Raw genomic sequence first — 26,867 nt, forward strand, 5'->3', positions numbered from 1 at the left:
TCAAAGCATAAAATAAGTACCTATGAGTCTACATCGATATTAGTAAGTGGTCGAATAAATAAATAAATGGGGGAGAAGAGACAAATCTCTTGTGCGTAAGAATTTCAAGTAGTTTATGTAGACGCTCTGCCCTCAAGTAGGTGGAGCATAAATCCCCCCTCCCTGAGTGTGGGCTGTGCAGAGTGACTTCCTTCCAAAGCGAACTGTATGAAAGGGGGAGGAGAAGGAGTAACTTTACAGCGGAAACTGACAGCTGATCAAGGTCAACATCAACAGTGACGTCATGTTGACAGTAGGAACCTCTGTCATGATGTGATGAGAATGGCGCTGTGCCTATGGGATCTTCCTCCCCCAAACTCATACCCCCAGTCTAACCATCTGACAAATCCCAGGTGAGGGACATTCTACAAAACACCTGACCAGTACTCCTCAAAACCATCAAGGTCGTCAGAAACAAAGAAAGTCTGAGAAACTTGCAGCCAAGAGGAGCCTAAGGAGACCTATGACTATATGTGATGTGGTGCCCTGGATGGGATCCTGCAACAGAAAAAGACATTAGGTAAAAGCTAAGGAAATCTGAATAAAGTATGGGTGTTAGTGAATACTAATGTATCAATACTGGTTCATTAATTGTGACAAATGTACCATACTCATGTTAGATGTTAACAGTGGGAGAAATTGGGTGAGAAGTACATAAAAGGGAACTCTCTGTACTGTCCTTGCAACTTTTCTATAAACCAAAACTTCTAAAATAAAACTAAAAGAAAAAACACCCCAGCATTTGGGTGCAGGATGAATAAAGATGGCTTTTGATTGCCTTGCTCTGGATATACGCGAATCAGAAAGGGGCCAATATGTTCCCAGAACCTTATCAGAGAAGCAGGCTGCAGGAGATGGGGAGTAGTAGAGGGGGTGGGACATGGTCAAGGTCATACAGATATTTGGGACAAAGGGGCTGGATCTCCAGTCTCCTGACCACTGGCCCCAGACATGATGAAGCACTGTCTCTCACTGGTGCCATGAGGGGTGGGTCCAGGTTATTTCTGAGGACCCTCCGAACTCTCACAGCCTGGGGGCTACCCAGTGTCTATATCTTAAAAACGATGAAGCCATTGCACTGGTGGAATTTCAGACAGTTCCACGAGAGTGATATTATGCAGCAAAGGGCCTTCCCAGCATCTCCTGAAGATCATACTATGCAGACTCTGCTCTTACTAGCTGTGTGACTTCAGGCAAGTGACTTAACTTCTCTGTGCCTTCATTTCCTTATCTGGAAATTGGGGACACTAATAACGCCAACCAGACAGAAGTTGCTGTGAGGATCAATAAGATCATGCAAAGAACAACTTTGGGTAAAAGTTGGCCAGTCTTTTATCAGAGTGTGAGCTTTAGGGCTTTGCTTTCTGCTTGAAAATACAGAAGCTCACGGGGAAGAGTGGGGTGTGAGGGCAGAGAATTGAACAGAAGGTGCATCTCCTCCAATTTTGTTGTCCTCGGGGCTGACCCAGTCCCTGTGGTCTCAGAGGGAGAGTAAGGGGGCAATAGCAGGAAGGGCCCGGCTGATCTCTTTTAGCCCATCACCTTCGGTCTTAACAGTAGCCTGTGGTCTCATTCCTGGGATTAGATTCAAGGCTCTGGACAAGGGTGTCACTTCAGGACCCAGCCTGAAGCTTTCTGTTTTCTATACTCAGCCCCTGAGTTGTAAAACAGCGACCTGGGTACCTCCACCTACTTGGGGTGAAGAGGTGTCTGGGCCTCTTGTAGCCACGGAGCCTGGGATGAAGGCTTAAAGCCTTGTGTGATGTGTGCTCACCTAGAAAGTAAACACAGCCACGTGACCTTCGTCCCTCACTGCAGGCAGGCCCTGAGCAACTGGCCCGGCTTTGCCAGCTCCCCAGAACCAGCCCCATTCTCCCTGCCATCCTTCATTCACTTGTTCTAACGAACACCCAAAGCCAGACATACCCTGCACCCAAGCCTGAGCCAGACGCTGGCATTGCAAGGCAATGAATGCATCTTGGTGCTGCCCTCCAGCGACTCCAGTTGGCTCCAATCCCTGCGGTCATGCCCTCTTCCCTCCCTGTGTGCCCCAGCCCAGCTCATGCCCACTTCTGGGGCTCAGCCTGTGCTGTTCCATCACCCATCCACCCACTCAGCTCCCCCATCCCAATCCTGCCCGTCCATCCTGCATGGCCCAGCTCGGCATCTGTCTCCTCCAGGAAGTCTGCCCAGATCAGCCCACCTGGACAGGCTCCCCGCCTCCTCTAGGTCACTCGCTGTCCTGCCTTTTACCCAGCACTGAGACATCCCCTCCCCATGCCTTCCCATTCATATCCGTGCATGAAGCCCCCACTAGACCCTCTGAGAGGACAGTGGTAAGATCAGATTTTATCCATCTTTATAAACGTGTCTTATACCCAAACCCATCTGGTATTGACTGACCTCAAAACATTACTTCTTTTTCTTTCCGGCTACTAACCTTCACCCTTGGGAGGGGTGTGCTTTGGCTTAGCCGAGACTGGGATCAAATCTCAGCCCTGTAACTCACTAGCCATGTGACCCTGGGCAGGTGACTTCACTCCCAGTGGTAGAGGCTGCTGGGGCCCTGCCCACTCTTTTTAGTGGACCCCAGTCCTGCTTCCAACAGCCAGCTTGGCATCACTTTGCTCACCGGCTGTTTCTGGCCAGAGTCAGATTTTCTCATACTGAGAGCAGAGAGGTGGTGCTGGAACATGAATCCTCATCCCCCATTGCCTGGAACCAATGGCTATCATCAGTCAGTGGATAATATCAGCTCCCTCAGCCCTCTGGGCAGAATGACCTTGAGATGTGTTTCTACCCTGGCTCCCGAAGTTCCCCAGCAGAAGCCAGCTCCACTGCCCCCAGGGGTAACCTGCATCAACACAGAACTTTTTTTTTTTTTTTTTTTTTTGCGGTACGTGGGCCTCTCACTGTTGTGGCCTCTCCCGTTGCAGAGCAACAGGCTCCGGACACGCAGGCTCAGCGGCCATGGCTCACGGGCCCAGCCGCTCCGTGGCATGTGGGATCTTCCTGGACCGGGTCACGGACCCGCGTCCCTTGCATCGGCAGGCGGACTCTCAACCACTGCGCCACCAGGGAAGCCCCACACATACCTTTTATTAGCTGCCCTCCCTTCCTTGTCTTATTTCCCCCACTGGTGTCCCCTGGGGTCACCTCCCAGATCCTCTGCTTCTGGGAACCCCAAGGGCACTCTTCATAGCCACAGTTTCATTACCAGTAAAATGAGGATAATGGCAGAGTCCACCTCACAGGATTATGGCGAGGATTCAATGAGGTGACGTTCATACAACACTTGGCACAGGGCCTGCCATTAATAAGCAATCTCCACACAGAACCACTACTGTTGTTTTGAGTTGGGCTTGTCGTAAACTTTTTGAAGAGAGTATCGAACCTTTGGACAAAGTGGGCATGACTTACACCCAGTGCAGCTCACCTTGGAGACCCACTTGCCGTCTCCCGGGACGGTCCTCACTGTCTGGTCCACCCCCATCTACACGCATGCCTGGACACACCTCTCCTGATGACCAAGTAAGGTCCAGAAAATGGCCATTCGTCACACCACAACCTTGCACTTGGGCCTGTTTCTCAGCTGCATCCTCCCAAGAAGGGTGGGACGCTAATCCCCTCAGATCCTAATAGGAGAGTGGACGACCAGCTGGGGCTGCAGCCTGGGAATACCGACTGGAACACCTGCTGGTATGAATCTCTGATTTTATTTTCTATGCAGTTTCATAATCTGCTCTAAAGCCTCAGGCAGTTCGAAACTGAAAGCCTTTAGGTGGGGAGGAATGAAACAACAGATCTTGTTTCCTTGAGGATGCGGGTCTCCCTGCCTCCCCACCCTCGCCGCAACCCTCTCCCCAGCTGGGGCCATGCCTTGGGGGAGGCCTCCCCTGGCCCCGGAGGGATTCAGCTGGGTCTTTAGGCCTCTACGGTCCCCACTCACTATGGCAGGAGCCTCTGTGGGACTTCGTGGTACTTTGCTGGAGGCCCCATGAGTTCCAGTTATTCCAAAGTTCAGGTACAACTGCTGACTTGATGGATTTTATCTAGTCCAGGATGAATTAGTCTGCTAACTACCTGAGCCCCCTGTGTTTAGGAGCTTGGACTATTCCCCGGACACAGTGTAGCGATACACACCACATTGAGGGTAAGAACGGCAAAAAATGGCTATAAGATGCAATTCCATCTCGGTCAAATACAACCTGTGTGTATGATACAGCACGGGAGCTCCCCGACTGCTCAGGCACGCGATCGCTGTGTCCCCTGGGGGAGGTCACTTAACTGCTTCGTATTTCAGTTACTTCCTCTGTGAAACGGGTATATTAGTATTACCTACCTCAGAGGGCTGCTGTGAGGATAAACAGTGCTTATACACGTGACAGTGCCCAGAACACAGTAAAGTGCTTGGTGAATGCTAGCTGTTACAGATGTGGGTGTCTGCATGGAAGATGAATGGACAGATACGCCACACACGGCCAGCAGAAATGACTTCTGGAAGCAGACCGGTGGCTACCAGGGGCCAGGAGAAGAAGGAATGGAAGTAACTGCTTAATGGATACGGGGTTTTATCTTGGGGTGATGAAATGTTTTGGAACTAGATAGAGGTGGTGCTTGCACAACCTTGTGAATGTACTAAATTGTGCACTTAAAAAATGGCTACTTTTGGGCTTCCCTGGTGGCGCAGTGGTTGAGAGTCCGCCTGCCGATGCAGGGGACACGGGTTCGTGCCCCGGTCCGGGAAGATCCCACATGCCGTGGAGCGGCTGGGCCCGTGAGTCATGGCCGCTGAGCCTGAGCGTCCGGAGCCTGTGCTCCGCAGCGGGAGAGGCCACAACAGTGAGAGGCCCGCGTACCACAAAAAAAAAAAAAAAAAAAAAGGCTACTTTTGTGTTATGTGAATTTCACCTCAATTTAAAAAAAGCCCCAAACAAAAAAAGACTTCTGGGAAATAGGTTAGGTGAAAAAGAGTGGGTGGCAGAGACCGTTATCAGACACTTTACTTCTTACTTTATCACTTCTGTCCAGCTTGATATTTTTTTTACAGTAAATACTTATATGTATCACTTTTAAAATTAAACAAATTAAAAACAATTTTAAAGGAAGTAGCACGTAAGAGAAAATGCATGGTGCGTGGCATCTATCTTCCTCTGTAATGCTTACACCACGAGGAGGAAAATACTATTAATGACCCCATTTCAAAGTGAGAAAAGTGAGGCTCAAAAAATTGAAGCCATTTCCCAACTCACAGAGCTTGACTCCAAAACAAAACAAAACAAAACACTTTCGATTCCATCACACAGCCCCTCATATTCACATGTAAAATAAGGGGGTGTAAAATGATTTCTCAGTTCCCTCCGGCTCGGAGACTCTCTAGTCCCTGGCTGAGTTCTCAAAGTGTCAGTCCTGCCGCGGGCACCCATACGCCCAGAGAGCCCCCGCCAGCCGTACAGCCCCAGTGGGACACCTGCTCCCCAGAGCAGAAACCACACCTCCCACCAGTCCCTTGCTCCTGAGTTCTGGTCGAAAAGCTGATAAAACCTAAGAAAAGAGAGCAAATGGGCAGCTGTCCAGAGGGCAGCTACTTCCGTGGGAGCCCGCGCAGTTCCCGACAGCCGTGCCCACCTACCGGCCATGAGAGACCCCGACTCACCCCGGCCGCCTCCCGGTGCAGGATCCTGGTCGCCTCTGCCCGGCCCAGACCCACGTGCAGCCACACCGGGCAGGTCTTGACGAGCTTCTCCAGGACGCTGATGCCCCGGAGAGGAAGGCAGTTCTTCGGAGTGACTGGCAGACGAGGCCCCACGCCATCTTCCTCCTCCTCTTGCTGTCCCTCTCCTTTGCCAACATCTGGAATAGGACTGAGAACAGAATCAAATGACCAGCCCGTCCTGCCGCTAGCCCAGAGAGGGGTTTACAACAAACGGCGATTCACTTCAACCATGCTTATTTATTCAGCATCTAGGTAGCCTGGGGCCCTTTGGGGAATTAAAAATGAACAAACCGGGATCTTCGCCTTAAGGCGCTTATAATAAAACGAGTGAGACATACACAGAAAAAACCAGCTGTAGCACAAGACTGGAATAAATATAACAGAAGCACAGTGCAACGGAAGTAGCTAATTCCAAGCCAGGGTGGGTTCAGGAAAACAACGGCATTTGAGCAGAGCCCTGAAGAGGGTTTTTAAAACTTTTTAATTGAAGTGTAATTTATACACAGTGAAATGCACTAGTCTTTAGTATACAGTCAGACAAAGTTTTACGTATGTCTACACCCGTGTAACTACCACCCAGATCAAGAGAGAGAGCTGTGTTACCCAATACCATAGCCACTAGCCACATCAGATCTTAAGTGAGTTGTCTGAACTGAGACATGCTCTAAGTATAAAATACACACAGGATCTCAAAGACTTGGTATGAAAAAAAAAAAGACCACAAAATAGTTCACTAATAATATTTTACATTGATTGTATATTGAAAGGATAATTTTCAGATATATTGCGATAAGTAAAACATTATTAAAATTAATTTCACCTACTTCTTTTTACTTTCGGTGTGGCTACTAGAAAATTTAAAACCAAATATGTGGCTTGCATTATATTTCTATTAGATATGCTGATACAGACATTTCCAGAAGGCTTTCTTGTGCCCCTCCCAGTCGACACTCCCTGACCCCCAAGCTGACGATGTAAAACGTCAGGGTCCCTGGGGAAAGGAGGAGAATCACAGGCCTGAGAAATGGCAAGACAAAGTAGAGGTCCAGTCTAAGAGATCCCAGACCGTTCCCAACACGCTCCCTCCACCCGACCCCCTACACACTGGCATGTGAGTTTTGATTCCAGAAAAGGAGGAACAGCATCTTGGTGCCTCAAATCCTGAGTCGGGTGGGCTGTGTGGTCTGTTTGCCTTCTACCTGAGGAAAGAAATCTCAGGATATCTGCAGGGGTGAAAACCTTAATCAGACAGAAGGGGCTAGTTATAAAGCCAGGAAGATGTGGCTGGTGCCTCTCCTTTGCTCCATGTCCCTTGATGTTGCCCACGGGCACCAGAGATAAAGCTGGTTGTTAAGGAGCTGCCGGGGGGTGGGGCGGGAGGAGGCCAGGATGAGCCCTGTTAGAGGCACAGAAAAGTGGAATCATTTGCTGAGGTCAGAGGGCAGCGGGAGCCAGGAGTCCTGACGAGGGGACGAGCATTTCCTCAAGGGGAGGGCGAGGGTCCTGGTGGTTCTCTGGGTGGTGGGGAGACTGGGAAGTGTGGGATTAAACAGGTCTAGCGGTGTTGGGTTTTGCAGAGACCAGACTAGAAAGGTACGTGGTGATGAGAGATCCGGCAATGTCAGTGTGCTAAAAATTCCCTCCTCTGACGCCTCCACTCTAAACCTTCCGAGGAGCCCTCCCTCCCTGGATGCTGCGTGTGCCGTGGGTTCCTACGGATTTCCCCTCTGGGTCCACACAGAAGAGTGTGCCACGTCACCAGGCTGACAGGAGTGTCCCAGGCAGCTGCAGGCGTCATGGGTCTGGAAGGGGCAGCAGGGCAGCCCCATGGGTGTCCACAGGCTGTGGAATTGGGTCTCATTTGGAGCTCAAGGCCAGGGCGGCCCAGCTCATACTGATGTGACCTCTTCCCAAGCCCTGAAATGCGGTCCAGCATCTCCTCTGGGAAAGCAGTGAAAACAGTGGAGGCCAGAATTACCCAGAAACAAGCATTCGGGGCCTGTTAGGTTTTTCCAACCTCCCTTGGAAACACAAAACATCCTTGGCACCAAAAAGGCTTTATAATCATCCTAAAACCTTCTCACTTGGCCCAGGGCTTCCCCCAGAGGCCAGTTAGGACTCTAACGGCAGCTGGAGTGACAGCAATTGGCTCTCTCTCTGCCACTAACTAGGCTTAGGTAGCTTAGTTAAGTCCATGGGTAAGTCCGTTCCCTCTTAGGGTCTCAGTTTCTGCATCTATCTGCTTCTCAGACTAAACCACTCAAGAGGCCAAAGGCTCTTGAGATATTGCTTTCCAGGAACTGCCCAAGTCTTCCAGTGTTCTCCTTTCCCGCTGGGTGGGCCAGGGCAGGAGTCACAAGGGCTTGCTCAGGGCCCCCTAAGTGGTGGCTTGGCAGGACCTGAGGCTTGGAGTGGAAGCCGTAAGTGTCAAAGGCCGCAGCAAGGTCTAGACGTTACAGAAGGAGCAGCTGAGGCTAGGGGAGGTTTGGGCCTTGCACCAGGTCACAGGAGCAGCAGAGCCCTGAAGGGACAGAGTGACACGGACACCTGCTGTGACCAGGCCAAAGAATGGTAACGGGACCAGGAAGTTGCCTCCTAATCTCTGAGTCCCTGCTGACCTTGGGCCTCTAGATGCCCATTTGCGACCATTAAATGCTGGTGCTGATGCTGGGGCTCCAGGCTGGACTGCCGGGCTCGAGCAGGAGGGCAGAGATGTGAACGCCCTGAGCCGGCACCCGGGCAGGCTGCTTCCCTGCCATGATTACTGCTGTTAAACAGCTTGGCCACACCAGCTCTAACTGCCAGGGACCATCACTGAGCCCACAGTGGCTATGTCATCTGCTGGCACGGTCGGCCACCCCAGCTCCCGTGCCCTCCCTCTCACCAGCCAAGATCCAGCTGAGGGCCCTGCGGAGGCAGCCACGGGGGCCCCGGGTAATTAATGGCACTGTTAGCGCAGAATAATGAGCCTAAAAACTTTAGAGCAATTCCACCGGAAAGACAAACCATTCCATGACTGTTTTCCTTCTGCTTGCTCACGGGAAGTAGAGCAATTAGCTCTCATCAGCAGTCCTAACAGCCTTCCGATTCAAGGGGCGGGTCGTCCGTGCTGCCCCACCCAGACGCAGTGTGGTCAGACACCAGGGAAACCTTTGCCCTGGGCCACAGGGACAGGGCCTGGGCTCAGCATCCTGGCCTTAGCTCCCAAGGGAAGGAGTGACCTGGCGTGGTGCCGCATCCAGTCACCGGCCTATGCAACCTGGGTGAGGTGGAGAGGAGAGCTCTGCTCTGGGGTGGAGAGGCCGCCCGAGGGGGCCACCCAGGTGGTGTGGTGTCAGCTCGGGGGGCAGCACCCTGGCTGGATGCTGCCTGTGTGGAAGAAGGCCCCGCCGTTTCCCAGCTCATGAGGACGCCAGCTTCGGGCTGCCTGTGTGGGTCCCAGGGAAGCAGCTCAGAAAGTTCCAATGAAGCCTCATTGTAAGGAGAACTGAGGCCCCCTTGTACAGACTTGGCCGGAACTTGGGGGGAGTGTGGGATGGAAGGGGAGGACCAGGAAAAGGCCGTCTCCGTCCCACCCACGATCCTGACCTCAGGCAGGCCTCACCCCAGCTTCAAGGCCAAGTGGCTGTATTGAGATAAAGAGACCTGGTCCCAGCAATCAATGTTATGGGACGGCCCGATCACTCTGTGCAAGGTGCATGAGTATACAAATGACACGGAGGGCCAGGGTAGGAGGGGCCCTGGTAATGCCAATCAGGGCAGCAATGTGCCTCTTCATCCATAAGTAGCCCACAGCACACAGGCATCCTCACACCTACTGGAGTGGGCTGCACTGTGTCCCCCAAAGAGATATGCCCAAATCCTAACACCTGGCACCTGTGAATGTGACCTCATTCGGAAAAAGGCTCTTTGTAGATGTAGTTAAGTTACAGATGACATCATTCTGGATTTAGAATGGGCCCTAAATTCAATGAGAGACAGAGGAATTCCCTGGAGGTCCAGTGGTTAGGGCTCCGCGCTTCCACTGCAGGGGGCACGGGTTCGATCCCTGGTCAGGGAACTAAGATGTCACAATCCACGTGGCGTGGCCAAAAAAAAAAAAAAGACACAGAGATACAAGAAAGCCATGTGAAGGCAGAGGAAGAGACTGGAGTTATGAGTTTTGAACACCAAGGATTGATGGTCACCACCAGAGGCTAGGAGAGAGGCATGGAACATATTCTTGGTTTAGAATCCGCCTGCCAACGCAGGGGACGCGGGTTCGAGCCCTGGTCTGGGAAGATCCCACATGCCGTGGAGCAACTAAGCCCGTGTGCCACAACTACTGAGCCTGCGCTCTAGAGCCCCTGCTCCGCAGCAAGAGAAGCCACCGCAATGAGAAGCCCACGCACTGCAACGAAGAGTAGCCCCCGCTCTCCGCAACTAGAGAAAGCCCGCGCACAGCAACAAAGACCCAATGCAGCCAAAAATAAATAAAATAAATAAAAAATAAAATAAAAAAATAAAGACGAGGATACTGAGGCACAGAGAGACTAAATAGCTCATCCAAGGTCACACAGCCTATAAGTGGCAGAGCTGGCGTTCAAACCCAGACAATCTGGATCCAGAGTCTGTGGTTATAACCTCTACACTATTCTACTTCTTGAAGAAATTTTAAAAATTTTCCGTGTATATGTATCCTTGTAGTACCTGGCAAAGAAAGAGCGTTCATTAATGTTTTTTATCCCATTTGGAATATATACAAACACACACTGAGACACAGAAATATAATTATACACAAAAATAATTTCCTGAAGGCTCTGTGAGACATCATTAAGGACAGTTATTTCTGAGAAGTGCAGGGGAGTTGTTTCAAATTTGTATGCTAATTATGCATTACTTATAGGATTAAAACTCATTTTAAATAAATATGTGAAAATACATCTGTTTGTCACAAAAATGCATGCAGGGTGGAGACCTGGTGGCTTTGGGGCCTCCCGAGCCCGCGTGTCATCCCAGCTCTGCACTGACTCGCTAAGGGGCTTAACTGCCTACGTAACCACGCTGACTCCGGTTTCCTCTTCTGTAAAATGGGGAGTAAGTAAAACCAGCGGAGAGGGTTTCTCTTGGGCGTAAATGAGATGAGAGGGCACACCCTGCTTGATGATTATCTCTGGAGTGATAAAGAGCAAACCTCTAAGAGCTGTAACTGAATTGCCCGGTGGGGCTCCTGTGCCCACCGTGAGCCTCCAGAAGGCCAAAGCCTTCCTCCTTTTGAAATGGCGCCGACTTCTCGAGCTGGGGCTGGACCGTCCAGAAGCCCCAGAGGGGAGTTTTCTCTGTCTCTGACCTTGGAGGCCCGGAGAACCAGCCGTGCCTTGACACTCCCAGGGTGAGGGAGGATGGTCGCTCATTGCTGTCCCCCACCCCCACCCTCTCCCTTCTCCTCCATGCTGACTGCTCTTAAATGAAATGACTCCCTCTGTAGAGAGAAGAAGGGACCAGATGACAGGGACAGGCGTGTAGGGGTGTGGGGGGAGGTGGGATGTTGCAGGAAGAGGCAACAGCCTCTCAGTGGACCCCTCTCACGACAAACTCACAATCAGAGATGCGGTGGTCATTTCACACACTCTGCATAGCCTGAAGATGAGGAACTAGGACTCACACAGCCTCAGTCCCAATCCCTGCCATATCTGGCCGTGGGACCTAGGACAAGGTATTTAACCTCTACGGGCCTCAGTTTTCTCATCTGTGTAATGGAGCTGGTAATACCTGCCACATGTAACATGCATCAAGCATCGTCTGATACATGAGAACACCTCAAATAGGTCATTATTCTACCTGGAGTAACCACGCACATGGTCACGCCCTGTTTCTCTTACGAACACCAGCAACATGAGAAATGGCCTAAGATAGGCGAGAGCCCATTGCTCAGCTCCTAAATGCACTAGAGCACCAACGGGGTACAGCACTCCATGAGAATGAAGACAGGTGCACCTGCTCTGAAAATGATTTCCAAAATCTAAAAGAGACGGAGGTGCCGTAGCCCAGGCCCCAGCAGCCCCACTCCCAGGACGCACACGGGATAAGGAGATGATTGATAATGGAAGCATTTATAGGGAGAGAAAATGGGGACAACCAAAGTCCGTCCATGAGAGAACGAGAAATAAGCTGTGATTAGTCCACCCTGGACTATGGCACAGCTGCTGAAAGGTAGGAACCAATCGCTACACAGTTAAATCTCAAAATCCTGTCAACTGCATGAATATTAATTCCCTGATCTTGATTCGTGTGCTGAGGTTAGGTAAGAGAATGCCCATGTTTGGGAAATACCCACTGAAATATATGGGCGTAAAGAGGCACAATGTCTGCAAATTACTGTCACAAGGTTCAAAAAAAAATGAAGGAGACAGAGAGGACCAGCGGATGTGACAAAATGTCGATAACTGGTAAATCTGAATGAAGACTGTACTACAGGAATTCATTGTACTAACCCTGTAACTTTTCTGGGAGTCTGAAATTATTTCAAAAGAAAAAAGTTAACGAGTTTTTAAAGTCAAGCAAACCAAATCCCCAATGTTGAGTGAAGAAAGCAAATTACAGAAGGAATGAAAATATTTCTATAAAGTGCAAAAACGTACACAACAGTCCTGTGTCTTGTTTGTGGATACACATGCACACCAAATTCAGGATAATGGTGACCTCGGAGGGGCTGGAAGAAAATGGGGTCAGGAAACTGTGTGAAGGAGGCTTCAGCCAGTTCTGTAATGATTTGTTTGCTTGTAAAACATCTGAAGCAAATATGACAAAAGGGTAGGATTTAACAAAGCTGAATTATGGGTGATCAGGGCATTGCTATGTTTTTCCTCTAGATTTCGCTACCTTTGAAATATTTAATTAAAAAGCAAAACAAAAACTCCACATGCACACACCTTCTCCCAAGGTCCCAAAGCACGTCACGAGCCAAGGCAATATAGAGCGGGGGTGGGGGGTGGGGGGGTGGGGGATTGGGGGGTGGGGGGTGGGGGTGGGGGTTAGGGGGGTGGGGGGGGTCTCTGAACACCTAAGCCTGTTCTTTCCACCACGGCAATTTCCCTGGGATTCACTCCCGCTATTTTTTCTTGGCATTTTTAAGTCAGTTCTGGAGCCTTGAGGGCCTGTGTTGAAAGGTCATCAAGATGAGTCCATTCAAAGAACCAGGCCCCAGGGGACTTTTAGGAAAATCCTCTGACAGCTGCCACAAGGTCACCAGAGCAGAAGCCAGAGGAGGTCACTGGGGCTGTTTCTCTGCACTGTGGCAGCACAAGACTTGGGCCAAAGAGCAGCAGCTGATGCCACAGGGAGTAACAGCTTGGAGTTCCAACCACAGGTGAAGATGCCAACAGGAACAGTCCAGCACGGGCGGCAGGCATCTGGGGCTGGGAGCCGCCTCCTCCGGAGGCTCTGATACGATGAACAAACACCCCTCCTGGGCTCAGTGTCCCCCACTGTAAACAGGAAGACTATGCCACTGAGAAAATAAAATTCATATTTTATGGCAAGACGAGAAAATTTAAACATAAAAGTTTTATTTGCCGGTTTGGGCCTCCTCCCTCCTCTTTAGTGTGTGCTGTGCATCTGCATTAACCAGACCTCCTTAGGAGATAACATTCCTTCTTAATCTTGTAAGGGGCCACGATGACCCATGACCCACTGCGTGCTTTGTAATGTAGATCTGGACTGTGTAAACTGTCAATTATATGTCATTTGAGTATGGCCCTTTGTCTCAAAAAACGTATCTACCTGTGTTTTGACCTCTAAAGGGTGGAACAGTTTTCAGAGCTCTCTGAAAGACTGTCTCCAGGGTTATAATGCTCAGGTTGGCTCAAACAAAATTTTCCATTTCTTTCCAGATCACCTACTGATTAACTCTTTCATCTACACCACTTACCTCAAAGGTTGTATGAGGGTCAAATGGGACAGTATAAGGAAGAACCCAGACACAGCGGACACTTAAGTGGTAACTCCTAGGTGAGATGGAGAGCTCAAGACAGTTCATGGGGGAAGTCAAGGCTCATCAGACCCTGGGGCAGAGCAGGGAAGGGGTTCCCGCTGGTAAAGGAGAAGGATCTGGGAACTTTAGGGGTGGGGGAGCCCCCCTGGAACTGAGTTCCCCTGACAAGTTTATGATTAACCTCAATCCAAAACTTTATTCCCTTTCTTGTCCCGCCCCTGTTCCCCTCAGGATTGAGATGTATCAAAGAAAAGTGGAAATTAAAACTGAGTAGGGCACTGTGGGGCCTTCCTGGATACAAAAGCCCCTCGGTGTCCCCCGTTTCTTGTTTGTAGAGAAAGGCTTTGGTCTCCTAGGCCTTCCTTGAGTTCCAAAGAGCAGATTCAAGCAGTTACTAATTAGGGAAGTGAAAGAATGAAGAAACAAAGGGAAAGTAGTCAATCAAGAAAAGTAAAGACAGCTTAAACAATAGTAGTTCAGTGATAAAACAGAGTCCTATTTCCTCCTCAAGGGATATACATAACAATCGTTCTGCAGAAACTAAGACAAGCCATCCAGGTGGAGGATGGTGACTACATGCTGACCATAATAAGCAGTAGACCCCAGACTGGCTGGAACCAGGTTGATGCTTAAGATTCCCAAAACACCACCCTGATACCTCACCACCAATGAATCAGAAGATCCCTGAGCTGCAACCCTCACCCCAAATGTTGCCTTTAAAAACCCTTCCCTGGGCTTCCCTGGTGGTGCAGTGGTTAAGAATCCACCTGCCAATCCAGGGGACACAGGTTCGAGCCCTGGTCTGGGAAGATCCCACATGCCGTGGAGCAACTAAGCCCACGCACCACAACTACTGAGCCTGCACTCTAGAGCACGCGAGCCACAACTACTGAGCCTGCGTGCCACAACTACTGAAGCCCGTGTGCCTAGAGCCCGTGCTCCGCAACAAGAGAAGCCACCGCAATGAGAAGCCCATGCACCGCAACGAAGAGTAGCCCCTGCTCGCTGCAACTAGAGAAAGCCCACGCACAGCAACAAACACCCAAGGCAGACAAAAATAACTTAATTAATGAAAACAAAAACTAAAACAAAAAACCCTTCCCTGAAAGCCATTGGGGAGTTCGGGTCTTTCTTTTGAGCATGAGCTGCCCATTCTCTTTGCCTGACACCTACAGTAAACACTGTACTTTCCTTCACTACAACCTGGTGTCAGTAGACTGGCATTGCTGTATGTGGGTGAGCGGACCCAAGTTCTGTTGAGTAACAAGCATACCAAAAGGCCTGTTGGAGCAGTTGGTCTGGATCAGTGATGTGCTAGTAAGCACTGGTCTAGGACAAAAAAAAAAAAGTCCTGATATGTAGTGAATGCTGATTGCCATTGTAAGTACTCCCACCATTGCTGATAACAAGCTATCAATGGCTTAACAATTAGCTTAAAGTTCCTAAATATTGAACAATAGGCCTTTGTGAACCTATCAGCTGCAGCACACCCCCTGGAATTTTAACACTGTCCTCTACCTCAGATGTTCCCCTAACACTGGAGTCCTTTCTGTACCATCCCGACACGTAGTTGTATCTGTTTGAAGACCTCTAATGACGGGGTGCTCACTACCTCACTGGGAAACCCATTCCAAGAAGCAATCCTCAATTTCTATTGAGATGAAATCTGCTCCTCTGAAATTTCTCCTTCTGTTTCTTTCTCTACAATTTTTAAGGCCACAGGGACAACCCATGCCACCCCCACACAGCCCTTCAACTATGTGGAGAAGGTCAGCACATCTCCTCCCCCCACCCCTAGTGCCATCTCTTCTCCAGGTTGAAGAGCCCCCCTCTTCCACGTGGTGCCCAGAGGTAACATTTACCAGCTATTCCCCTGTGGCCGACACTGCGCCCCACAGTGGTTTACACACATCGTCTCCATGAATTTGCATACGGAGTGGTTTGCTTTTTAATAATATTTTAAGGTGTACAATGCAATGGTTTTTAGTATAATCATAGCATTATGCAACTGTCACTACAATCAATTTTAGGACGTTTTCACCACCCTAGCAAGGAATCCTGTTCTCATTAGCTGTCATTCCCCATTTCCTCCTAATGCCCCAGCTGGTGTCAAGCACTTATCCATTTTCTGTCTTAATAGGTTTGTCTTCTGATACTTCATATATGGAATCATACAATACGTGGTCTATATTTGGTTTCTTTCACTTGGCATAATGTTTTTAAGGTTCACCCCTGTGGTCACAGCTCACTGAATGCATCAGTGCTTTATTCCTTTTTATTCCCAAATAATATTCCATTGTACGGACATGCCACATTGTACGTATCCATCAGTTGATGGACATTTGGGTTATTTCCACTTTTTGGCCATTATGAATAATGCTGCTGATATTCGAGTATGAGTTTTTGTACAGATATTGTTTTCAATTCTCGTGGGTATATACCTAAGATTAGAATTGCTGGGTCATACGGTAACTCTATATTTAGCATGTAAGGAACTGCCAGGCTGTTTTCCAAAATGGCTAAATAACTTACAACTCCACTGGCCGTTCAGGATGGTCCCAATTTCTCCACATTCTCATCAACACCTGTTATTATCTATCTTTATAATTATAGCCATCCTAGCAGGTATAAAGTTGTATCTCATTGTGCTTTTTTTTCTTCCAATTTTACTGAGATATAATTCACATACAACACTGTATAAGTTTAAGGTATACAGCATAATGACTTGGCTTACACACCTCATGAGAAGATCACCACAATAAGTTTAGTGAATATCTCATTGTGATTTTGGTTTGCATTTCTCTGATGTATAAGTACGTTGAGAATCTTTTAGTTATTGGCCATTTGTATACATTCTCTAGAAAAATGTTTATTCAGATTCTTTGCCTGTTTTAGAATTAGATTATTTATCTTTTTATTATTAAGTTGTTAAGTTCTTTATATGTAGATTCAAGTGCCTTATAAGGTGTTTGGTTTGCAAATATTTTCTCCCATTCTGTGTATTGTCTTTTAATTTTCTTGATGAAAAGGTGAAGGTGTCGTTTGAAACACAAGTTTTTAATCTTGGTGAAGTCCAATGTATCTATTTTCTCTTTCGTTGCTTGTACTCTTGGTGTCATACCTAAGAAATCAACACCTAATTCAAGATCATGGAGATTCACTCCTGTTTTCGTCTGAGACCTTTGACACTTAGGTCTTTGTTCCATTTTGAATTAACTTTTGTGCATGGTGTGAGGTAGGGTCCAACCTCCTTCTTTTGCATTTGGATATCCTGTTGTCCCAGAGCCATCTGTTGAAAAGACTGTTTTTTTCCCCATTGAATTTTCTTCACACCCTTGTTGAGACTCAGTTGATCACAAATTATGGAGTGGTTTTGAGCCCCCTCATCTGCACCGTTTTTATCCTTCTGAGTATCCACGGTTTTATCATCCTGTCTTTCTTCATCTGAAATGTCGAGTCTTGAGCAGGGAAAGGATTCCCCAGGTGTGCCTTGAGCAGCTCAGAAAGGAGCATGACCATCACCTCCCTCAATCTAGATAGTTTACTCCTATTAACATGACCTAAGACAGCATCAGCTTTTCTGCAGCTGCATATGTAACATTCTTGGGGAACTATAGGAAATTTTTTTGGATTCTGAGGTTGCGTTCACACGGTGGGAAGGAAGGGAGATAACAAGAGTTTAGGAGATGAGTAGTTACGTGCAAATCCTGTATTCATCAGGAGAACGGGTATGATATAAAGGAAATGGCACTGAGCTCAGACTCAAGAGGCCACGGTCTGGTTGTGTTGTTCACTCTGTGACCTTGGGTAACTCACTTCCCCTCTGTAGGCTCAGCGGCCTCTTCAGTAGAATGAGAAGACTAGACTCGATCTGGAATGCTAAGTAGGTTGGATTTCCCTGTGAACCCCAGTTGATAGGCAGCAGCTGCCTGGACTGTTATGCTAAAGGCTCAGATGAGAAAGACTGCTAGGATCTCCTAGTGATGTCTGCCACAGGCTCTGTCCTGGGCTATGCGTCGTCTAGCACGGACGAGACCCAGGACTGGGGCCCCTTCCAGCACTATGCATTCCATGATTCTGTGACTCAACTGACCCCTGGCCCGGTGCCACCGGAAGGCATTCTGCCGAGCCAGGCTGGCTCTGGCCCAGCAGACAGGCTGAGAGAAGGCAGGCAGCCAGGCCAGCTTCTCTGTGGCTTCCGCTCCACCAAGTGCTTTTTCCTGGACATGTGGAAGCTGAGCTACAGCTGCCGCCTGGGTGCGCCTCCGGCCCAGCCTTTGGAGGACACAGAACCGACAACGCAGCTCCAGGATGACCAGAGAGGTCACGTGGAGATGGAAGAGAGGCAGCCGGTTTCAGAATCAGCATCTCTCACATGTATAATGTGCAGACGCTCGGCCAATGCTTCCAGCCCAGTTCCACAGGCCAAATAACTGCAAGAGGCCCTAGCGGGTTCCCACAGACGCCTGAGGATCCAAGGACTGTGCTTGGAATCCTGTTGTGAGAAAGCTCCCTACGTGTCTCCTCACCCCGAGACCAAAAGGCCTTCCAAGGCGAGGTGGAGCACGGGTGCAGCTTGAGCCCGACCCCTCGGTGGGTCACCCCAGGGAAGCCGGGACTGGGCTCGGCAGGCCGCGGCCCAGAGCTTCACAAAGGGGAAGTCAGCTCAAGCAGGTCTTCCGGGCCCCGGAAGTGCTGAGAACGGGTCTGGCTGTCTCAGTTCGCACGTCATAGCCCACATCAAGGGGTCGAGTGGGTCAAAGGCCTTCAAACTTTCCATACCTGTGTGCTGCAGGACTCTGCCACCCAGCGTGTGTCAGGCAGTGCCCGGCTCGCAGCCCTGCCCCCAGGCAGCCTGCTGGGTGCTCTGCTGTCCACCTGTCCACTGGGGCCTGGGTGGAGCCCACGGGAGGCACCTGGCTTCAGTGCTGAGGCCCTTCTGGTGGCTGTTCCCACACCCCGTTTCTCAGATGCTCTGACTGCTGGCTCACAGCTTCCCTCCACCTGGCCTCTAGCCCTGGATGCCCGTGGCCTTCCCGGAACTGGGGCTGAGTTCCTCCACCCTCCCTCTGTAAGCTTCTTTGGCTCACGGGTGCCAGTCCCTTTCCCGATCCCAGCCAGGCCCTTGAATCCAGCCTGACGTGACCCAGCCTGCTTGTCCTGCTGACCTCCCCTCCCCCAATGCCAGGCCTAGGTTAGGACTGGCCACTCCCATCAGGACCCGGTTCATAGATGATGGTACCAATTCTGTCCCCAGTGCTGTGTGCAATTAGGCCTTGAGTGGTATGTCGACTAGCAGTTTAAGTATGGGCTCGGGAACCAGACAGCCTGGGTTAGAATCCCAGTTTAGTGGCCTCGGCAAGTAACTAAATCTCTCTCGCCTCAATTTCCTCATATTTAAAATAGGAAATATAAGCATCACTACATTATGGAATTGTTGTAAGAGTTCAAGATACTGCCCGGCATATAGCAAACATTCAATGATGTTATCATACATTCATTCATCCAGTAAGTACTTACTGAGCATCTACTATGGACCAACACCATTCGAGACTTATCATAATAATACTTACAATAATAGTCACACATAGTGAAAGAGCACTGACGTTCCCTCCCCCGCCCCCTCCACCCTGAAAATTCTTGGAAATTTCACTGAACATGGAGATGGTTACTGGAAAAGACAGAATTTGGGGGACCAATTTCCTGGCTTAGACTGAAGCTGGAGGCAGTGGGGACACAAGAACCCTGGTCACCAAGGCCAATGGGCAGGCCCCGTGCATCTTTGTGACGCGTGCACATTAGGATGCGCTGAGGCACCTCCAAGGAGACGGGGGGGGGGGGGGGGGGGGGGGGGGTGGGGGGTGGGGCTGGGAGATGAGCAGACAGGGATGGGAGGGGAGGCACTTCCCCATATATCCTTTTGTGCCTTTTGGATTTGAACCATGTGATTATATCACCTATTGGAAAAAGAAGTAAAAGAGTTCGTAACTTTGAAAAAGAAAAGTTCTCGTCAAGGGGGTTTCAGATGCGGAACTGAGCTGCGTTCTGTACAAGGAGCACCAGAGAACTCTGCTTTCTTGTTTTGGTGAAAACTGCACAGTGTAGGTCATGCCCCTTCTAGAATCTGTCTCAAAGAGATATTTTTAAAATGCGGATAAAGCTTAATGGACAAAGATGTTCACTGGAACGTGACTCACAGTGTGAGTCGTCAAAAACTGGAAACAATCAAAAGGTAAACAATACTTGCTACATGCCCGTCTCTTCCCCTCCCCAAACTCTGTGTTCTGGTGTCGGTCACATCTACCGCTGTGTGTCCAGGCTCAGCATGGAATAGGTGCTCAATAAAAATTTTTAAATGACTGAGTGGTTAAGGAAATATTAGTACTATATGAAATTGGCAACATTCCACCGTTTTTGACCTACAGAGAAACTGATTTTAGATATTCAACCTAATACAAACACTGGAATAATACATCTGTAAAGACAGAGTCGCACATGTGCAAAATGATGCTTGGACAGAGATACTCATTGGATTCACTGGAGTATTGTCTGTAATAGAGAAAAGACTGGAAAGGATCTAATGTCCATCATAAAGGGACAGGTAAATCAATGAATACAATGCCTCTGTAAATACTACGCAACTGTAAAAAAAGAAAAAACCAAAAAAAACAAGGAAGCTCTCTGTGTACTGACATGGAAAGGTTTCCAGTGTATGTGGTTAAGTGACAAAAGCAAAGTACAGAACAGTATGTAGACTGTGCTCCCTTGTTGGAAAAAAAAAAGAAGAACTTCCTGTATTTGCATAAAGTCGCTCTGAAGGAAAACAGAAGAAACTAATAATTAGTGGGGCAGCTATGTGAACGGCCACAGGGGGGATAAGGTTGGTGGGAAGACTATTTCACTGTATGTCTTTTTTTTTTTAATACATTTTTATTTTGAATCCTGAGAATGTATTACCTACTCAAAAATAAATTAGTAATGTTTCCAGAGATTTCTGTCTGCCAGGCATTGCTCTAACTGCTTCACATATATTAACTAAGTTAACCTTTTCAAACAACCCTAAAAGGGACTTCCTTGGCGGTCCATTGGTTAAGACTCCGTACTCCCAATGCAGTGGGCACGGGTTCAATCCCTAGTCGGGGAACTAAATCCTGCATGCCACACAGAGTGGCCAAAACCAAACTAAACGAAAACAAACAACCCTACAAGGTAACTCTGGTTATCGTTCCCATTTTACAGAGGGGGACACTGAGACACAGAGAAGTTAAGCAACTCACTGAGGCTGTGGAATGTGGCAGGGCTGGGATCTGAACCCTGGCCTTCTCTAAGTCTATAGTCCATGTACTTAACCACTCTGCCACATCCCTCCAGACTCCTACTCACAATGTAAGGTTAAATATTAATCATTATAATACAATACAAGAAAGAGATGGAGGGTAGATCTTGTCCACAGAGTGGAAGGCTTAATACTCTCACGGTATGGATTCTACACAAACTGACTGAAAGAACTGGTGCACTCCCAAAGAGAACCCCAAAGGTGTTCTGTGAAAAGGCACATGTGATGCAAAGAGCCAAGAACATCCAAGACACACCTGAAGAAAAGGGTAGGATTGGTCTGTTGGATATCAAGACTTATGATGGAGCTACAGTGATTAAGAAGGCGTGGTACTGGTGCAGAGACAGACACGTAGGTCAGTGGACTAGAGGAGTCCAGAAATAGACCCCACCCACACAGTCACTTGATGTACATATGGTCACAGTAGAATGTTGAGGAAAGGACAGTCTTTGCAACAAACTGTGCTGAGACAACTGGGTATCCACATGGGAAAAAGACAGAAACGTGACCGCTTATTCACAGTTCATACAAAAATCAGTTCCACAAAGACTCTTCTGACTTAAATGTAAAAAGCAAAACAAAAAAGTTTCTAGAAGGAAATAAAGAATACCTTCATAATCTGATGGAAGAGAGAGACTTCTTAAACAGTACACACACACACACACCCCAACCTTAAATAAACTGTTAAATTTGACTGCATTAAAGGACTTCTCTGGTGGTCCAGCCGCCACGACTCCGCGGTCCCAATGCAGGGGGCCCAGGTTCGATCCCTGGTCAGGGAACTAGATCCCACATGCCGCAACTAAAAGATCCTGCACGCAGCAACGAAGATCCCTCGTGCCGCAACTAAGACCCAGCACAGCCAAATAAATAAATGCTTTAAAAAATTGACTGCATTAAAATGAAGACTTTCTGTTCATCAGGACACCATCAAGAGAGTGAAATTTAAGCCCTGCATGGGAGAAGACATTTGTAACACAAAGGGCTCAGAACCAGATTATACACAGAACTTTGACTCATCAATAATGAAAAGACAAGACAAACAAAAATGAATATAACAGAAAAATGGGCAAGAGGCTTGAGCCGGCCCTTCACACAAAGGCTATCCAAATGGCCAACAAAGGTCTGAAAAGCTTCTCAACAGCCTGAGGAATCAGGGAATCTGGAGTTTAAACTACAAGAGCCCATGAGAACGGTTATCATGAGGCAGACCTACATGACGGGGCTGTGGAGGAAGCCGACACTCCTGCTCCACCGGCAGGAGTATAAGCTCGTCCACGAGCGAGCGGCTGTTAATCCTGGGATTAAGTGATTTCTGTCTCCTTCTTGACACTTTTTTTTTGCACATTCCCAACTTTTACACTGAGTGTGTATCACTACGAAAATCAGAAAATAACAGGCGAACACGGCAGGGGACACAATTAAAATGGAAGAATAGACGCCCCGCAGAGAGTCTTCCTGGAAGATCAATGTGCTTGTCTGGCCTCTCCTTCACATACCACTGAGTGAAATGTGCAGGGATGCGAAAAGATTGCCGTAGGCCCTGGCTGGCTGCACCTCGGTCACCTGGACACACCAAGGGAAGGGCCTCTGACCCTAGGGAACAAACCCATGCTGACCCTCCCCTTACCTGTGGCCCATTTACCTTCTCTGAGACTCAGTTCCTCTTCTGCAAAAAAAAAAAAAGAGGAGAGAGAGAAATGTCATACTCATAGGGCCAAGTAGCTGGGCAGATCAGACAGAATTGCGTATGGGAAGGGTGGACACCCAGACGTAAGTAAATACATAAAACAGGTCCAAAGGAACCAAACTGATTCCAGAAATTATTTTTCAGTTGGTAGGGTTTTCCCCGTTCGTGACCTAGCCAGAGCTGCCCCAAAGAACTTCGTGCAGTGATAGAAACGTCCCATGTCTGCACCGTCCAGTATGGCCACCATCAGCTGCCTGTGGCCACGGAGCGTTTGCAATACGGCCAGTGCGGCTGTTACCTCATTTTAATTAATTTAATTTGTAAAATAGCTACATGTGGCTAGTGGCTATTGTATTGGACAGTGTAGGTCTAGATTTTTCTATTGTTTAAATCTTTTCAGCGTGTGTGAATTCGTGTACTGTGTGTGGGATTTGTTTTTAATTAGAAAGAAAGAAAAAAGAAAGAAGATAAAAAAAGACAACGATATACATGTCAATGTTATTACCATTAGCCATTACCTTACTTGGAAAGTTCTTCGGGAAAGGAGACTGTGCCCTCGGTCATTTGTTCCAGTGTTTAAGGCCCCCTTCTCTCAGGAGCTGCCCCCCGCAGCTGGTTGCAGACAAGGCCCCTTTTGCACATGGATCCCAGCCCAGGCCTCCCCAGGCCTGTCCCTACAGAGCTGCCAGAGTCCTTGCCCACCCTCCTTCCGCTGCCTTCTCCTCCCCAGATGAGCCAGGCTTGGGAAACAGGAGGCCTTGATAGCTCTGGGGAGGCCCTCCCTCTGCCCCTGCCAGCCTCCCTCCAGGAGCGCCCACACCACGTGGCAGCCCACAAGTCACACCGTGACCTTGGTCTCTGGCCCGGCCTGCTGCTTACTCAGCGGCTCCCCATCATCTGGGGGAAACGGGAAGGAGATCTCCTCTCGGGCTTGACAGTGGGGCTGAGGAGGGAGCAGCAGCCCCACGGCGGACAGGACTCAGCCCAGAAGGGGCCAGAGGGCCCTCCACGCCCTCACCCAGGCCCCCACCCCCAGCCCTGCTGGACCTCTGCTGGCGTTTCTCTGTCCCTCGCCCTTAGCGTCCAGGGCTTGACTGAATTCCGCTCTGACACCAGCCTTTCAAGGTCTGTGAAATGAGACTGACAACTGTACAGACCCCATAAGGCTGCTGTGAGGACAAAACAGCCGACTGCATCTGGAGCTTCACAATGGCTCCGTCGACGGTTGCTGTGGACGCTACTCATGCTGGACAGCTCTGAGTGGTGCAGAAAATGCTTTGCCCTGGAAAGGGAGCCGGGCTCTATTCTAGCCTCTGCTACAGACTTGCTGTGTGTCCTTGGGCAAGCGCCCCACCCACCCCGGGCCTCAGTTCTCTCAGTAGTGAAACAAGTGAAAGGATACCCATCCCTCCGCTCTTTCAGAGGTTGCCAGAAGGGTGAAACATGACCACAGAGCGAGAAGGATGTGCTTTGACAAAGTGAACCCCCATTTCTAAACTGGAAGTGGGGTCAGGTCCAGGGCCAGCCCAGGGCTTGGGGCCGAATGCAACGCTGATGCCCGACAGCTGCCCTCCTGCGGGCACTGCCCGCACCCCGAGGACACAGGCTGGGGACGCCAGGCCCCGACCTGCACCTTGCAGGAACTGCTACAGCACCACATTCCTCCACCCGCTGGCAACACTGAGTTACCCTGCAGCCCACCTTACACTTGTCGTGACCACACTTCCTCGGCTTGGTCACGAGCACGTCCCAGGCTCGCTGGTCCTGATGCTTCTTGGCAGGGTGCCTCCTGGGCCCGGGCCCACCTTACAAAACTAAACGGATGCCCCACCTCCCGCCTGAAATTCCACCCTCAGGGCTGCATCCTTTCTAGGGTTTTGGTACCCGGCTCCCGCCCGCCTCCCCCCGGCAGACTTTACAGTGTGCATGGTCCCTCGTGCCTTAGCATAAGGGAAGTTACTGGTGGTGAGTTTTCAAGTGTGGGAGGTGGAGGAAGCTGAGGCCACTGGCTCATTACCTTGGGGACCATCGAGAGGCACTGGGGCGGGGAGACAGGAAGGTGCACTGAAGAGGAACACGCCATCCCTCCGGGTTAAAGTGTTTCCCAGCGACTCCAAGGACAGGGGTCATAGGGCGTGATTTGGTCAGTGGATGACAAGGGAGAGGCTGGCGGGTGGGGTCGGTGCCCCTTTCTGCACCTCCAAGGCTCTCCACCTGGCCCATCATATATGGCCAACTCGGGGAGGGGGCTATGAGGTCACCCCCTCCGTGGGGCTCAGAAGGCTGGGGGCAGCACCCTCCCAGGATCCAGGCACACCTGGATCTAGGGGAGGCAGCAGGGTCTTGGAATCTTGGGATGCAGCACAGGGATGCAGGGAGCTCAGGGGTGAAGGCCAGAGGCTCTGGACTCGGACAAACCTGGATTTGGGTCCCGGCTCTGCCATGGATTGCCGAGGGCTTCCACTGAGTCGCTTGCTGTGCCTCAGTTTCCTCGCCTGTAAACTGGGCACTGCAACCCCAGCCTCACAGGGCTGTGACAATTAACTGAGAAACAGCTTTTAGCAAAGGGGTCTGACATAATCGCTGTAATATTAGTGTCAAATCTGTGAATGCCAACGGTCCCCGATTTTTATGCCTTGATGGATACGCTGCTCCCTACAGAGACGCATCTGTGAGAATCACAGAACGTGACATCCCGGCACTGACCGCTCCCCTCCTTGCAAACTGTCCTTTCCAAGCCTTGAATTTCACTGGAGGGAGAGAGGACCAAAGTCCAGGGACAGAAGGGATGGTGCCTATCTCAAGGACGCGTGCATCTTAAAAACAGACCACGCACAAGTCAGGCACTTCGTAATCCAGAGGAATGAACTGCTGATACTGACGTGCAGACAGTTTAGCCGAGAGCTAACTTATCTATACGACGTACATATAGTCCATTCTCAGCATTTGTAGTTGGTATGTTTTACAAAGTCGCCACGGACTCTGAGTTAACGGAAACAGAACCATTGCTTCTGGGGGAAACACACGGGTAGGTTCCTGCAAGCTGCTGGTCACAACATTTTCATCAACTGATCAAGACCTATCTTATTTTATGTGTGTTTCTGTTTAAAAACACCTTATTTACTACATATCGCTGATTCATTAACCTTGACCTTCCGGCCAACAGCGCTACAATTCATGCCTGAGCAAAGCTTTTCTAAGACCTGTATTTTCTCCACGGGGCCCGTCACAGCCTTCTCGCCCTTAGGAACCCTAAACAGCACTGCAGCACTACGCCCAGGGGACATTTTAAACAGCGAAAGCATCCGCCAAAAGCATGAAAATTCAAAAAACATAACAGACCACGACGAGGACACTTGTTTGAAGTGTGAGAACGGAAACTAGAAGGCAGATTCGCCTTGCTCGGCGCCTCAGGTGGGAACATGAGTGTCAGAAGATCTTTCATCACTCTGTGCACGGCTGCAAATGACTTCCAAAGCACTATGACTTGGGGGTTACGAATAAATCTCAGCCAGTAGGCCAATTTGCAAATACAGAATCTGTGAATAACGAGGATTGACCATAAACATCCCTTCGCTAGGCTGGCACCAACCGTGGCCGACCTGGACACGCACCCTGGTCACAGTGTAGGGCCCAGCAGACCCTGGGAGCTGCCGTGGCGTCTGAACTAGGACCCAGCACACCTCTCGCCCTGGAGCGCAGGCCAGGCCCCAGCTCAACACCCAGCCTGTAACTGCTGAGCCTGCTGGCCTGCCACCGTGGTCAGTTCCCGTCCGAGGTAGAGGACAGATCTGGGAGAAACAGGGGAGGACGGTATTAGTGGCGGCTGCAGGGGAGCCTCTGGCGCCCCTAGCTGCACTCTTCCCCGCTCCACGTCCTCATGTCCGGACAGCCATGCTGGGCCACGACTGCCACTGTCTCCTGCAGAGGTGAAGGGCGGGCTGGTGGGAGATAATAAAGGTGGCCTCCTGACCTCAGGGGTGCAAACGCAGTCCAGCACTAGGTTCCATCCTAGATACACACCAGTAGGCTCCTATCCCCCCGTCCCCACTGCCGAGAGCCTGGTCCAGGGCTCCATCACTGCTCGCCCCGACCCCTACAGTAGCATCCTTCC

The 26,867-nt window shown here is 49.7% G+C and overlaps 1 protein-coding gene across 2 annotated transcripts in view; it reads right to left on the minus strand.

Moving 5' to 3' along the window:
- The window catches only part of RIN3 (Ras and Rab interactor 3), a 119,228-nt gene that overhangs the window by 76,189 nt on the left and 16,172 nt on the right, over positions 1–26,867 (minus strand). For both annotated transcript variants that reach the window (XM_060004017.1, XM_060004018.1), the window contains exon 2: positions 5,696–5,903. In XM_060004017.1, the coding sequence (XP_059860000.1) occupies positions 5,696–5,903 (208 nt within the window). The remainder of the gene's footprint in view (positions 1–5,695; positions 5,904–26,867) is intronic.

This window comes from Delphinus delphis, chromosome 2 (assembly GCF_949987515.2).
Source record: "Delphinus delphis chromosome 2, mDelDel1.2, whole genome shotgun sequence".
NCBI classification, from domain to species: domain Eukaryota; kingdom Metazoa; phylum Chordata; class Mammalia; order Artiodactyla; family Delphinidae; genus Delphinus; species Delphinus delphis.